Source organism: Nerophis lumbriciformis, linkage group LG34 (genome assembly GCF_033978685.3).
Source record: "Nerophis lumbriciformis linkage group LG34, RoL_Nlum_v2.1, whole genome shotgun sequence".
NCBI lineage: Eukaryota > Metazoa > Chordata > Actinopteri > Syngnathiformes > Syngnathidae > Nerophis > Nerophis lumbriciformis.
This window is the reverse complement of record NC_084581.2, coordinates 618,727-634,485: the sequence shown is the minus strand read 5'-3', so window position 1 is coordinate 634,485 and position 15,759 is coordinate 618,727. Positions and strand designations below refer to the sequence as shown.

General features: G+C 38.8%; 1 protein-coding gene across 1 annotated transcript; it reads right to left on the bottom strand.

Moving 5' to 3' along the window:
* Positions 1 to 640: 640 nt before the first annotated feature.
* Positions 641 to 14,440, bottom strand: il20ra (interleukin 20 receptor, alpha). The gene is made up of 8 exons (XM_061929486.2): positions 14,330 to 14,440; positions 14,075 to 14,188; positions 9,308 to 9,431; positions 9,040 to 9,239; positions 6,514 to 6,689; positions 6,289 to 6,430; positions 6,082 to 6,218; positions 641 to 2,456 (listed from the first exon to the last, which is right to left on the bottom strand). Exons 2-8 carry the CDS (start codon positions 14,136 to 14,138, stop codon positions 1,770 to 1,772), a joined length of 1,530 nt encoding a protein of 509 aa, XP_061785470.1. The 5' UTR covers positions 14,139 to 14,188; positions 14,330 to 14,440; the 3' UTR covers positions 641 to 1,769.
* Between the last annotated feature and the right edge of the window lie 1,319 nt (positions 14,441 to 15,759).

The window sequence follows — 15,759 nt, the reverse complement described above, 5'->3', positions numbered from 1 at the left end:
ACATGACTACCGATACAACTTTTTCACTTCCGACACAATACCAAAATTGGAGCCTTGAGAATTGGCCTATACTGATGTTTAGCCGATACGATATCAGCAGGAATCATACAAAATTGCATTACTTTGTAGAGTGGAAAGTTAGAAAAGGTTTGATCAAGTGAAATTAGTCAAACAAACAAAAAATGGTGGGCATAAAAAACACTAACTTATTTATTGTCAACCGTCTGGAATGGGCTTACGCTGTCTTTAAATTGAAGTGGTAATTGTTTTAGGCGACATCGAGTGGCCACAATAATTCATGACTTTAAGCTCATGACGCAGTAAGTTGAATGATGCAGACACGTTTGTTACTGAATACTTTCTAAAAGGCTTCTGCCTCGGAGACTTTGTATGTGTAAGTAATATGCAACTATAATTATTTGATACTTGTTTGTATTAACAAATGTGCTGTTTTAGACTGCAATATTGTTTAATAAAAGACAATTGTGTATGTGTGTCTGGCATCATTTTTTTCTCTGCTTTCGACCATCCTGTGCATTATGTGCATATTCAAAGGACAAAGTGATCTACAAACCCAAACGAGCTAAAAACGCTGCTGTCATGACTTCTAGCTGAAGTACGGTTCCCCTAAAGAGTCATAAATCCTCATACAGAGGACAGAAGGGCCACAGGGGTACAAGTAAAACTCACCATTGACATTAGGGGTGCTGGAAAAAATTGATTCCCATCACAATTTTTATTTATTACGATTCTGAATTTAGAAAAAATTGTTTTTTAGGCCATGTTTATGCTGTGCATATACTTTAATAGACAAGATAAATTATTTCAACATGCAACCTGTTTTGAAAATGTTTTATTATCATCTATATACCAAATCATAAATTGCCAGAATTGTGTTGAATCGTGAATGGATTCTGAATCGAAGCCTCATCCAAATGTAATCCAATTAAATTGTGAGTTGTTGCAAGATTCACATCCTTAATCGACATCATCAATCGTTACACTACACCCTCCACCCCTCCCCAAAACGGATTCCAGACGTCCCAGAGTCCCCAAACAAGGACAATATCCCAACTCATGGGAGGGCGCAGGGAGGACTTGGTGGCGGGTGGCCAGGCCATGTGTCCCCGAAGCCAGCGGGGAAGCGACAGGTGGCTACGGCGAGTGGAACGCCGCTGCAGCTGGCGAGAAAGAGGACGAGAGGCGTAGGATCACTGTCCCAGCAGCAGCGAAAAGCCGTACCCAGAACCTGGGTGATGCTGCTGTTGGCGAAGCGATCATCCATGATCTGGCCACATTTAAAACAGACGGTCTGCACAACTTTTTAATTGCACACACAGTCTTAGGAGATAACACACAACACGCCCACTAATGGTACACACTATTTTAGAGTTTGCGAATGCTTTTAGTGCATGGTATTTGGATCTTAGTAGATCAGGCCCTAAGTGTTTTGGCATATACATGTTTGGACACTTTTTGTTGTAAAACCTGTTTTTAGTTAGTTTTTATTACAATGGCGACCATTCTATAGTGCTAGATTTATTTTATTTATTATCATTATTTTTTATTTTTCCAAAATAATTATAATGTAATAATTAAATATGAAAATGTATATTGAACAACATAGAATATTAGTATTTTTCTACAAACATTATTCAAACTATATTGATTAAAATAATTTAATAATTAATTGATATTAAATGTATTATTTTGTATTTTATTTGATTAATATTATGATTATTTTAAGTGAGGCAGGTACAGATGTTGTCTTACTCCTCCATGGAGATAACCAAATTCCATTTGCTGACAATATCCTCCAGACACAAGCCTGGATCGCCTGCCTGCTGTGGCCCCGCCTCTTCCTCGGACACCTGTCGAAGGAGCACGTTGTCCAACCGCAGCTCCTCCTCTTCCTCCTGTTTGTTATCTGTCCCTGGCAACAACAGTCTTCTCAACTGAGGGTCCCAGTTGATGTGGAGCGACGCGTCCTCTTCATCTTCGTCCACTACCATCACCGAGAGGATAGCATAGTCTTCGGTTGAGACGTTTGAGGGTGCACAGTAGGAGCAAGGAAGGAAGGGTTCTCTTCGAACGTCTTCGACAAGCCTCCTGTTTGTTTCCACGTCTTGCTCCATCTGTCCCTTCGAGGGTGTCTCAACGTTTGGAGGGCTATTGGTCAAATAAGACCTTGAAAAGTCTCCCTCCTCCACAATGTTCACATCGGGCACAGGAGAAGGCGATGGCGTTTGTGTCTGCACGCTTTTTTCTAACAGCGTTTGTGTGCACTCCTGCGTGATGTAGCACTGGGAGACGGTATGGCGAGCAGGAACATCCTCGGACCTCACAACACCTTTTGATGTGTCGGACAAAAGATCGCTTGTGACAATGGGGATGAGGATAGGGTAGAACCTGTCGGGCAGGAGGGTCTGGGGTCGAGTTGAAAGCCAAGGTTGATCCTTAAGGGGACGAAAGAATGAAGTATGAGAAGGTCGCAACACTTCCCTCTCATTCAATGGATTAGATAGTCGTCAGTGTGCAGCTTGAAAAATACATTCCAACATGTACTGTGACATTGTGAAGCAGAGCATGATCCCCTCCCTGGGGATACTACTTAGTTTTGACAAGGGCAGTAGAAACGAATGCACTTTAGAGTAGTCGTGTTCAGCTTGTATCACAGAATGTGGCCAGGATAAGCGGTATTGAAAATGGATGAATGGATGAATGCTTAGAGTAAATATTTTGCTACTTCAAGCATGCTAACTCTTTGAATGTTAAAATTAACATGCTAGCTTTTTAGCTCATTAGCAGGTATACATAGTCTAATATTTTGTTACCTAAATGTTAACATGCTAACTTTAACATGTTAATATGTATCTTTTTTCCTCATAATGCAGGTATACACCCAAGGGTCGTTATTTTTGTTCTTTGACGCTATCTGGCTAGCGTGATAACTTTTAGCATTTTAGGTCGCCTTTTAAGCATTCACAACCAATTTCTATCGAAAGTACTTTTTCTAGTTTTCTATAGTATTGTCCCTTGACAACATCTACTGGTATAAAACTGCCCAATTTCCGTATCCCATGGTCACAGTACATGTTGTAATGTATCTTTAAACTCAATGAACCGCATCTCCCCGGTGTCGGTGGCACTTGTGCAGCCCCAGCTCATGTCTGACTGCAGGAAAGACACAATTATCTTTCTACTCACTTGTGTAAACAACAATGGCTGTGTGTTTCAGGGGATAGCAAACGTAAACTCAATGATGTGCAAGCTACTTGGAAAATGTAGTAAACTAAGCTACAAATTACTCTTGATTAAATGTTGCTACAGGGGAAGCTATCACCAGAGAATTGAAGCGAGCTACACTACAAGCTACACGGCAAAAGTACCCTGCTACATTAAAGCTACATTATATAAATACATAACTTAATGTACAACACCAAACAAGAGAAAAAATTTATTAAAATAAACACTAGCTACAAACATGCCCTTTGTCTTTCTTTTAAATTGCGTACCATGTACAAAATGAGGGGAAAAAACAGGAAACAAATTAAATAAAAGGCAGTGACAAAATAATAATGATGAATAAACACCATAATATATACTTTTCAGCATACTGTTTTAACAGCAGCCACAATGGCAACATGACAATAACCTGGCCAAAGGAACAAACTATTTGTCTCACAAAAGAGACATTAAAGGGGAACTGCACTTTTTTTGGAATGTTGCCTATCGTTCACAATCATTCTGAAAGACATGACGGGTGGATTTCCCCCCCCCTGCATTCTAACTTGTAAATAAACGTAAATAAAAGTCAGTTTACAGCGGAGCCATTGGGAGGTCCTTTATTCCTCCCAAAAAACCCAATAAATAACCATACAAAAAATGCCCAAAATACTAAATTTTCCTTATTGTGACTTGAATATTAACCAAGTATTAGTGATATTGTTATTATAAGCACTAACGCAGACAAACCTTTTATAGCGAAGCCGTGATCACAAGCTTGTGTGCCAATGTTTATATAATCGAGTAGTCAGCTGTTTTCTCGCTTCCCTGCTCCTAGGAAGTTTATTGTAGATCATAAATCATGCATCTCACCTGGATAGAAGAAAGCTGAGGCAAATTCTAAGAAGTTGGTACATTTTGACAGCCAATTTAGACCAGCTAATGCCAAGAGCGACACAAAAAGACGCTTGGCTCCACGTCTACAGGAATATAACAAAATTCTATCAGTCAGCATCTTAATGACAGCAGACCTTGTACAGTAAGTGATGTTTTCTTATTTTGTTATGTTTGTTGGCTCTCATGAAGTCTGCAGTAACAGTAATTAGTTATGTTGTTGGGGGAAAAAAGCAAACGTTGTGATGCGTTCTTGAAATTAATGCGCTGCACATGCTTAAAATGATCAAAATGTGTAAATATTACATCTTATTATACACGTGCCTGTTACTACATTACATATATACTTAGAATACATTAATGTATTATAGAATACATTAAACAAATGCATCTGTCATCACGTCTTTCATAATGATTGTGAACGGTAGGCAAAATCATAAAAAAAAGTGCACTTCCCCTGTAACAAACTCCATCTTTACATGAACGGAAATCAATAAAAGTGAACATATTTAAAGTAAACATATTTTTCTGACTGTGGAACAGACTCAAACAAAATGAAATTCCTCCTCAACTTCTACATTTTAAGTTCTTATATTGATAATAATGTTAATGTAACTAAGAGTGTACATATGGAACTAAATGGCCCAATAAGGGTCCATTACTATTAACTGTCATTTAGCAGGGGACACCCTACAACTCCCTCTGGGCCCCACACCCCACTGTATGTATTTATTTTAGTGTGCCTTTTCTTTGGCCTAACCCTATGCTAACCAATGTAAATAGTGTCAAAGCGCTTTGAGTACCTTGAAGGTAGAAAAGCGCTATACAAGTATAACCCATTTATCATTTATTTATTTACCGGTAATGCTATTAATTTTCTCTACCTACAGTAAATGAAAAACAGCATATATCTATAATCTTGACATAAAAACAATGACTTGCATGTTGTTTGGGAACAGTTGAGAATAGTTATGTGCAATAACACTTTGAACTCCATCCATCCATCCATTTTCTACCGCTTATTCCCTTTTGGGGTGGCGGGGGGCGCTGGAGCCTATCTCAGCTACAATCGGGCGGAAGGCGGGGTACACCCTGAACAAGTCGCCACCTCATCGCAGGGCCAACACAGATAGACAACTCACCTTAATGTGTGTTCCTAAATGTGTGTTCTACATCTTCCATGTCGAGAGCAGTTATGGTTTAGGCTTACAAGGAAAACAACTCAAATGAATATTTTGGGCATTGTTTTATCCACACGCATACATTTGTCCAAATGTGGCCAAGTAGACTCATGTGGTCAAGTAGACTCATTGTGGGTTTTCTGGACGTCGTCTGCATCGCTAAAAGAAAAATCTAAGGAATAGAATCCCTCTGCCATTGTTTTTTTTTAAATTTATATCGCCCGCTTGAATATTCCGAATTCTCTTCTCCGACTCGTCATTTGGGATGTGCGTGTCTGTTGTGATTTCTCTTCCTGGTTCGATGACCCGCCCTATCTTGCCTCTGATTGGCCTGTCCGTAATATTTTGCCCTAATCTTAACCAATCGTGACTCATCATATAAAACCAACATCATGGATTTTCTTATACGTAAACCAACCAATCATGGATTTTTCCCGTATAATTTTGTCCCTTGCCTACGGAGTTGCACTAGTCCATTTCTCCCTTTCTTTTCTCTTTCTCTTCTCGCTCTCTCTTCTTTTGCAGCTTGTAGCTTTGTATCTATGCTACCCGCAACATGCATCTAAAAATAGCTAAACTACGGAAATCGCTACTCGTTTAAAAAGTAGCCAAGCTACTGCCAAGCTACTGGGAAATGTTGTTAAGCTACGTAGCTTCGCTACATGTAAAGAACCACCGCCCAACACTGCGTATACTACTATACAAGCTGGACACTGACAACTCAGAAGTTATACTGTAATAAAAATGTGTATGAGAGCTGTAGATAGTGTAAAAAAGTTACCAGAATGAAGGGTGTCTTCTGTTCTTTGCCCGTCAGGTAGTGGTAGAGAAAGTAACCCACCACGAGAGGAATACAGATGCACACCGACAGAACCACAATACCCACAACCACCCTCTGCAGCTGGTTTGATCTGGGATCTAGGGGAATAACCGAGTGATATAAGCATCAGTTGACAGGGTGACAGGCAGAATAATGATTGATTTGCACCTTTGCTGCTGGTGAGGCAGTAACGCTCAGATGGCTGGCACTGAAAGCGCAGGGCGCTTCTGGCTTTGGCAGAGAAGCAGTATTCGGTGTCGTAATCCATCATCCGGTATGTGTACGGGGTGGATATGACTGGGAAATGATGCTGCCAGCATGCAGACCCACTTTCTTTAAGAACACAACTTTTCATGCGCAGACAATTTATTTTACACTCATTTAAGCACTTACCACCTGATCATGACGGATGTTGTGCACCGAGAGGTTATAAGTCATCCTGGGGTACAGTATTGCCATGTAAATGGGCGGGGCATGGTCATCTGTCTGGTACCTGATTGGACCTTTCAGATGGATGATGGCCTTGTTGTCCTCAACCTCCACTGACAGCAGAGGCGGTCCAAATGTCGCTAAGAAAAAAAGATGTTTACTGTCTGAGAACAATATTTGTACCTATAATTATTATATCAGAAACTAGAAAATGATGTAAAAGTTGCTTGTGAATGCTGAAAAACTGAAGCCGAAGTGATATGCTAACAATTAGCACGCTAGCCATATAGCGCCATGTAACAAAATGTATAACTCTTGGGTGTATACTTACACAATAAGCAAATGAAGCAAGCATGCTAACATGAGTGTTCTAAAAGTTAGCATGCATGAAAAACTTTTTTGATTCTGAGGTATGGGCCGCAGTGGTGTAATACTCTTTGCTTTTAAAGTGTATTTTAACTAAGTTTAAACCATCAGAGGAAGTCTGGAGCAAAAGTCATAGAAACGTTTCTTAAGCGCAAAAATTATGACCAAGTGTTTGCTTGTCACATAAATTAACAGCAACCTTAAACAACGTTAAAAACTATTTTAAGTTTGAATTTGGAGATTATAAGGCTGTATTTGTATTTGCACTTTAATTTTATTGACAGTTTTTAAGATCCCTATTTATTATGTATTTAGTATTATTATTTATTTATGTATTATTATTCATTAGGAAGTTAGTTAAAATATATCTATTTCAGCACTGCATCCGGGATGGCTGTAAGCTTTTTGTGGCCCTCAACAAGTTTTTATTTGTGGCCTCATTTAATATGATTATAAATTTGTCAAGGTACCCTTCACTTCATAATAAGGTAGATATTAGCTGATTCATGTAGGATTATGATCAGGGGTCCAGTGGATAATAATCATATAAATCATTATGATATTAGGAATTATTATATCATTATAAGTGCATCTGTTAGGAGTTACTAGTGAATTCAAACTTTAATCAAGGGTCCTTTAACACACCACAACTATGAGATGCAAAAGTGAAACCTAAAAATACCGTTCTCCGATGCTGCCACAAATAGATTAATTATATCCATCCATGCATCTTTTTTCTACCGCTTGTCCCTTTCATTTTTTACATTTATTCTATCGTGCTGTTTCCCAAATGTTGGTGGTGTGTGTGAATTCATAAATGTGAGCTTTGATTACATTATTTGTCTTTAATGAAGAGTGAAGTGTTCCATGTAGTTATCAGCTATTAATAGTGTTCCACAGTGTAGGTATTGTTCCACATTCATAAGCTGAGTCAAACAATTTTATTTAACGTCTTATTTTATAACTGTGGGCCTAAACAATTGTATAAAGCAGTTCTCAAACGTTTTTAGTACCGCCACAGAAAAAGCGTGGCTGTCCTAGTACCACAATAATGACCAACATTAAAATACAGTAGCGTATTAGGCCTAGGTATTCATTAAAAACGAGGCAGAGGTTTCATTTAACAGGTATATTTCATATTTTTGGCCACTGTAACATTACACACAGTTTGAACAGTAACACTGTGTTAGAATATAGGAAAATAAAACACTGTACTTTAATCAAGTGATTCTTTGGTGTACCACTAGATGAAGCCCGTGTACCATACCACAGTTTGAGAATCACTTGTACAGAGTGTTTATGCCATGGGCCAGCCATGTCAAAAAGGTTAAGAACCCATGATCTAGACCACAAGGAAGTTGTCTATATCAGGTGCCCTTTAATATCTTTATTTATGTGAGATTATTTTCTATGTGTTTATTTTTGAGTAACTGAATTAAATATTACAGCATATTATGATAATTTAATGTGAATAATATTTTTTTTATTATTATTTATTTACTCATTTAATTAATGTATTTACATCTTTCTTTCATAACTGCATGCATCCATCCATCCATTTTCTACCGCTTATTCCTTTTGGGGTCGCGGGGGGCGCTGGAGCCTATCTCAGCTACAATCGGGCGGAAGGCGGGGTACACCCTGGACAAGTCGCCACCTCATCGCAGGGCCAACACAGATAGACAGACAACATTCACACACTAGGGCCAATTTAGTGTTGCCAATCAACCTATCCCCAGGCGCATGTCTTTGGAAGTGGGAGGAAGCCGGAGTACCCGGAGGGAACCCACGCAGTCACGGGGAGGACATGCAAACTCCACACAGAAAGATCCCGGGCGCAGGAGCGAACCCAGGACCTTCGTATTGTGAGGCAGACGCACTAACTCCTGTTCCACCGTGCTGCAGTAACTGCATGCAGTAAGCCATTAAACTATTGTTCCACATTCTCTTTTCCTTTCCCTCCCTAAACAGTAACATTTCAACACAAAGTGAACAAACAAACGATCAATAATAAGCTCTGCTTTTTCCTACTCCTATTGGAACAGTGAATGATTAAGATGTGATGTTTGTCAATCAAACTATTCCCGTTATTTTGCAAGTCTGCATGTCCTGCGTTTATCTTACTGTCAGACTTCGGATTGAATCTCCTTTGAGTCACAGCCCACTTGGAGAAGACCTTGGAGCCCACAACCGAGCGTACTCTTCCATAGTAGTTGTTCTTCTCATCCCACGTTTCGCGTGTCAGGTCGCAGTGCGTCTCCGTTTTTCCCTTGCACTTTTCCACGGGCCTCCAGTTGACCCTACTCCCTTTGCTGTCTCCGTACCTACAAGGAAAGGAAACATGAAGCTAAAAAAGTATTGTCATGTCTTGTCACTTGGCGTCTTTGCTTACAAGGCATACTGCACGATGAAGCGAGTGCCGTCCGGCGTCGTGTTTCCAGGGAGCCACTGGAGAACGTTCCTCAGGTTCACCGAAGAGAAGCTGACGTTAACAGGGCTGGGGGGTTGGGTGGTGCCTGTCGTAGTGCAAAGGTAGTCAAGAAAAACAATAGGTCTATTGGCACTCTTGTACTTGTGTTGTCTAGGATAACAAAAGTAGGGCAACAAGGACTAATGGCATCCATTGTAAGTAAAAACCTGGGCACACAATCATCCATGGCCGAATTTGTTCTAATGTAGGGGTTCTCAACATTTTCCACATCCCCAAACTGATGGAGAGATGGATTAGGGACCTCCTACCTGTAAAAAAAATTGTCCGCTAATAGCTAGCTGGCAGCTAGCACGCTAATCGCTAGCTGGCAACAAGCCCGTTAATTCTTAGCTGTCAACTGGAGCGCTAATCACCAGCTACCTTAAAGGTGTTGTTTGCAACTTCCTCACAATAACATTTTTCAAAACAAAAATATAACAAGAACACCACTCGCTAGCTTATGATACCATTAATGGTTTAACAGAACACATTTGTTTGACAATTGTCTATATTTTGACCAATTACAAAGTTTATGTAATACACATTTTTACCGACCCAAATTAAATGATTGATGTTTACAGCGGTAACTCAAGTCTGTCTCGTCACCACGTACGCACATGGAGCGCGTGCACACATACAAAAAGCAGTCCAAGAGAAGCAAAGAACAATTTACAGTCATGTTGTTGTTATGATAGAATATACATTTAATGACAGCTAACGCTAGCTATCCAAATTGCTATCATTAGCTAACAACACCTAAAGCTAATGCGCATGCATGTGTAACGTACATACGTAGTTATGCCGTTACGTACGAGAAGCCGTATGAGGGCGGGATTTACTGTGTAAAATACATTGTAATGTGTATATGTTGCCCCTTTCAATGATAATGTTTTTTTTAAACCTGCAAGGTACAGTGGGTTTTTTAAGATGTTTACATTTGTGGAATAATTGTGGTAGGAAAATAAAGATATATACCTCTTAAAAGGCTAATCAACCAAAAATTTCACAAACTCCTGCAGCACCTGTGTGGACCCCCTGTTGAAGACCCTTGATTTAATTAGTTAATACAAAGGGACAGATACAACTACTGTAGGGATGTAACGATTATTGATATTGATGATAACCCGAAGTTAAAATTCCAGACGTTTATTATTACTGTTTCAAATTTTAGTTATCGTAAAACCGTGATTGATTAGCCCACTTTCATAAACCCAGGGTGATACTGCTCATTTCCTAGAGAAGTAGTAAGCACGCTGACCGCCATCTGCTGTCCAGGCAATCCCCACCGCTGTTCTGGTGCGTCTCCGCCGTGCAGCAATATAGCAACAGACTGTCTGCGCATATATCTGCGCATAATCACGTGATAAAGTAAACACTGAAGTAAACACCGCAGAACATCTCAAGCTTTGCCGTCCATCCCAAAAGCGGGTCTTTGTGACGGCATTGACTTGACTCATGGAAACGTTGACAGTTTTGCCTTGCAGAATGACAATTATTTTTGTAGTAAGCAACAACACAACAGTAACATCATCCCTGGCGAGCGTTGTACACACACACACACACACACACACACGCACACACGCACACACGCACACACATTCTTATATTTGTTGCCTTCTTGAGAGCTCTTTAGGACCACCCTTTCTAGATATATAAAGATTTGTTTTGACAACATTAATAATATATACTGTACATCCTATGCAAATATAAAAAAGGTAAGCTTTTAGTTAATTTTTTGGAGTTGGAATTTTACTCAATAACAGTCGCAATGTTACAAGAAAAGCTTAACATTTTGGCAATTTTATGAAAAGAGTTGTAATGTTACTCAACAAAAGTCATAATTTTATAAGAAAACTTTAAAATTTTGGCAATATTGTAATGATAATCGGAATTTTACTGGGCAAAATTATGACAAAAGTCATAATTTTACTCAAAAAATGTCACTATTTTACAAAAAAAATGGCAATATTGTGATGAAAGTCAGAACTTGACACGACAAATGTCGCCATTTTGCATTAAAAAGTAATAATTTTACATAAAAAAGTAATAATTTTACATAAAAAATGCATACTTTTACGAGAAAATATTGCAGTATTACAGAAACAGAAAATTAGAAATCGTTCCCAATTTGATAAGAAAAAAGTCGAGACATTGTGAGAAAAAGACTGCTTTAAGTTAATTTATTTTTTATTTTTTGTTTGTAATTGTTTTTTATCTTCATTATTTACTTCAAGTTATTACAGTCATACATGTCTCTATAATCATATTTATTTTATTTTTTTAATTAATTTTGACCAAAAGGGGCGCATTTCAATTTCTTACACACACTTGTTATTACCTATGTTGACCAGAGGGGGAGCACTTTTAAAACCGACACATAGTCAATTTGAAAAATCCCTCCTGTTTGGGACCACCCTAATTTTGATAGATTTCACCACCAGGGGTGCAAATGAGACATTCTCTATTAGATGCAATGGTTTTACGCATTGGGACCACGATTTCGGTCCTAACTTGTTCACCAGTCCTCATATGGAAGGTACTTTTCCTTGTTGATGTCTCAAGAAGGAAATACAAGAACACACATTCACAAACACACATACACATTTCATTCAACTCCTACAAACCACTCCCCTGCTTCCCTGGCCCTCATATTAGCTGGTATTTGACATAGGCCCCCATATTCCCATATAGCTGCCTGCGATATGCCTGTATATACTTCCTAAATTGTGGACCTCCAGAATCGGCATGTCCTTATCCATCTAAGTTTATTTCATGTCCGTCCCCTCCCATTAGGACGTTTCAAAGTGTAAAATACGACCCACCTTAAAGTCAGACTATTTTATTTGGAAAGTTTACCGGATAATTTATTTCGTGTGTATGCATGAATCCCTGTCGAACACAGGCAGATGTTAGCTAAATTGAACCGCTGTGTTGCGGTGACCGGCAAAAATAAAAGCCCTACATATATTCAGCGCAGGGATGCAGAACGTCACCGCCAAGTCGGTGCCTTTCTGCAGTCTGTGGAAACGGTCACATTTACTTGAATACAAACGGAAAGAGTCCGCCATCGCGTTTCGCATCCTGTGGGAATCAGGGGTAATCGCTAGCCAGCTTGTATACTAACATGAATACAAGACATGGCAAACTCCTTTTACAATTTAAGGTCATACACCAAAATTGTATAAACAAGGGCTGTCAAATTTAACGAGTTTAACGCATGCAACTAATCATAAAAATGATTGCCTTAATCATGTATAAATGGAGGTTGATTTTGAAATGGATTTTTCGCATAGGTTGGTTACCTGAACGATGCTGTGCAAAGATGAGTGGGGAGAGGATAGTCCTACTGGTGGCAAATTTCGCTTCAAAATACACCCCTATGGGACTTCAGATAAAACCAAGGTAATTTGCATATATTGCAGCGATTAATTATTGTGTCACAGCACAATAAGACAAAGCAAAACCTGTTGAGGCAGCTTCTAGCAAAAAGTACATCGACAACAAGCAGTGCTTGGACCAGAGGTGTCAAACTTATTTTGGCTCAGGGGCCACATGGAGGAAAATCTATTCTCAGGTGTGCCGGACTGGTAAAATCATGGCATGATAATTAAAAAATAATGACAACTTCAGATTGTTTTCTTTGGCCAAAAATAGAACAAGCACATTCTGAAAATGTACAAATCACAAATAATCCTTTTGACAAAACACTTCAAATTCTGAGGGGAAAAAATGCGTGCGGTTTGAAAAACACAATCAACATAGACTTTGTCTCAGTGTATCTACAAAATAAATAACAAACTTCTGTCCAGGTATTAATCCGGTGCTAACTCAACAAACTACACACATGGAGAGAGAAACTGTTGAAGATGGTTGAGTTACACTCACTTTTCTCATTTTTCACAGAGACATTTAGGGGCAATGAGGGTGTCAATGCGTTCGAAGCAGAAGACCTAAAATTGCAGGTTTTGCATTTCATTTGTTTGAGGGGAGGAGCAAAGCTATATGCCCTTTACTGCGTACCTCTTGCTTGGCCCCGGTATAAAGCGTTTGCTTGCCCAACAGAATTGTTATTGCGACACCCAGTGGACACATTCAAATCAGCAGTTTCTTTCATTAAACAATTTCAGCTCAATTTGATACTTAACAAACTCATCTCGCGGGCCGCATATAACCTGTTCGCTGGTCTGATCCGGCCCATGGGCCGTACGTTTGACACGCCTGGCTTGGACACATTGTAGGATATACCCACCGCAGTGTTGTCAACAAAAGTACCATAGCTAAGTTAAGCAAAGCTTTTGTAACAACTGTGATTAATCATGATACATTTAAATTATTGTGTGCATATACATATATTTTTTAATATTTTAATAATTATAGTGAAGATTGTCAATAGAATTTCCTTGTGCCATACAAGGAAAATAGCTGCACCCAGAATTTATCATTTATTCACAAACCCACACAGACACATTAGTCAGCCTCATATGGCACACCTTGATCATCCACACACTAATTATGAACCATTGTTGTCCCTGAATAAACACACCTCAATGAGCATTTTTGTAGTAGGATGTTGCGTTCAAGTACAGTGGTAATAGTTTTCACATACTGTAATTCATACACATTTGAGTATAAAGTGAAAAAATAGGCTTATTGCAAAGAAACAAACGCGTACGTAGTTAGGACACATACCTGTAGGAGAGCACAAAGCCCCGAGAAGAAACAAGACAATCTTCATGAGTGGAGGAGCGCTCATGTTTCCACAAGGAAGCCCGAGGATGCCTCACCTGCCATCAGCCGACTAACCTGCTCGCAGAGCGGATTTCAAATGAGAGAAAAAGAAAAGATAAAAAAAAGTTTACAATGAGAAAGAACATCGGCAGGGTCTTTAAATACAAATAGTTGATTGTGTGTGGCTAAAAACAGACAGCAAATGTGTCTGTGTACCTGTAAAGGTGTTTCATGTTCCTGTACACTACAGGTGTTGTTGCGGAAAGAATGTGACCTCACTAGTTTACTTTGCAGCGCCGCAGATTGATCCAAATATCAACACTTTCGATACCAATGGTATCGTCTGTATCGGATCGAGTGATATTTTTCAGTTATCTTCTGTTTATTTCCACACTTCTTCTCAAGCGGGGAGGGGGGGGGGGGGGTTGATACTGATCCCTTGCAACATGCTTTATCAGTATCATGCAGTATCATGCTTTAAACCACACTTCCAAATTATGTGTATTACAAAATGTGCTCATTGTAGTCATTAATTCTGACTTCCTTATTTTCATTAGAAACATATTACCGAATTGTTTTACTTGTTTTTGTTTGGTAAGTACAGTCTTTTGTATATGGTGTTCCTGACTTAATGTTGCTGATCAATTTGAATGTATTATTATTTATTGAGTTTGTTTAATGTCATTTTTCAGTATCAGATAGTTCATAAGTTGCTCGTAAAATGTTTCAAATAAAGATTATAATTTTTTTAATTTAATTTCAGGTAAATGAGTGCACTTTAAATATTTTCTGTTACAGACTCAAATATGTGGATATAGACATGATTGGTTCAAGTGGTAGAAAATGGATGGATGGATGGTTGTAAGTTGTTCTACAGTATATTTCTTTCTTTTTTCTTTATTGTTTTCTTTAATGTTAATAAGGATATAATGTTATGGAGAGGTGTACTTATAACAATTCCAAAGACAAATGATACTATTTATAGTCGCAACGGATAGTGGGAGGGGGCCTCAAAATGTTTTATTTTTCCTAAGAGGGGCGTAACAAAAAACAATTGAGAAGCACAGATATATTGTTAAACTCAAACCCAGGTCCCCTGATTGCGAGTCGAGTGCACTAGACAATAAGTTAAATAACCATCTATTGATTACTGCTTGCAAAGACATATTCATTTGGCTCGTCAGCGAGGGCACTAGTGTCACTTGATTCTGTTTCACTAATCACTAGTGACTTTTGACTATATTTAACAAATCAAACGGAGCCTTGCATACTACCGGTACCTGGCGAAGAAAAAGGGAGGGAGGGACTGACACTGTTTACCCCCACAAGCAGAAACTACAGATATTGAAGCTGAAAAAAGTAAGTATTTTTAAAGTGTAGGTTAAAATAAAAACTGACTTGTTTAATACGTGTCAGGATGTTCTCAAAGAAGACACTTACATTACATGACATGATGGCAGCACATTTCGACTGGTGGAGAGAACTGGTGGACAAAAAGCTCTTGACACACATATTTTGACACTAAAACTTTTTTGTATACACAATAAAATTAATAAAAAGTAAAAATAATGGGTATGTTTTGTTAGTCAATAGACACAAATAATAAATAGTGGTAGATGCCATGAATTGAATCAAATCATCCACAA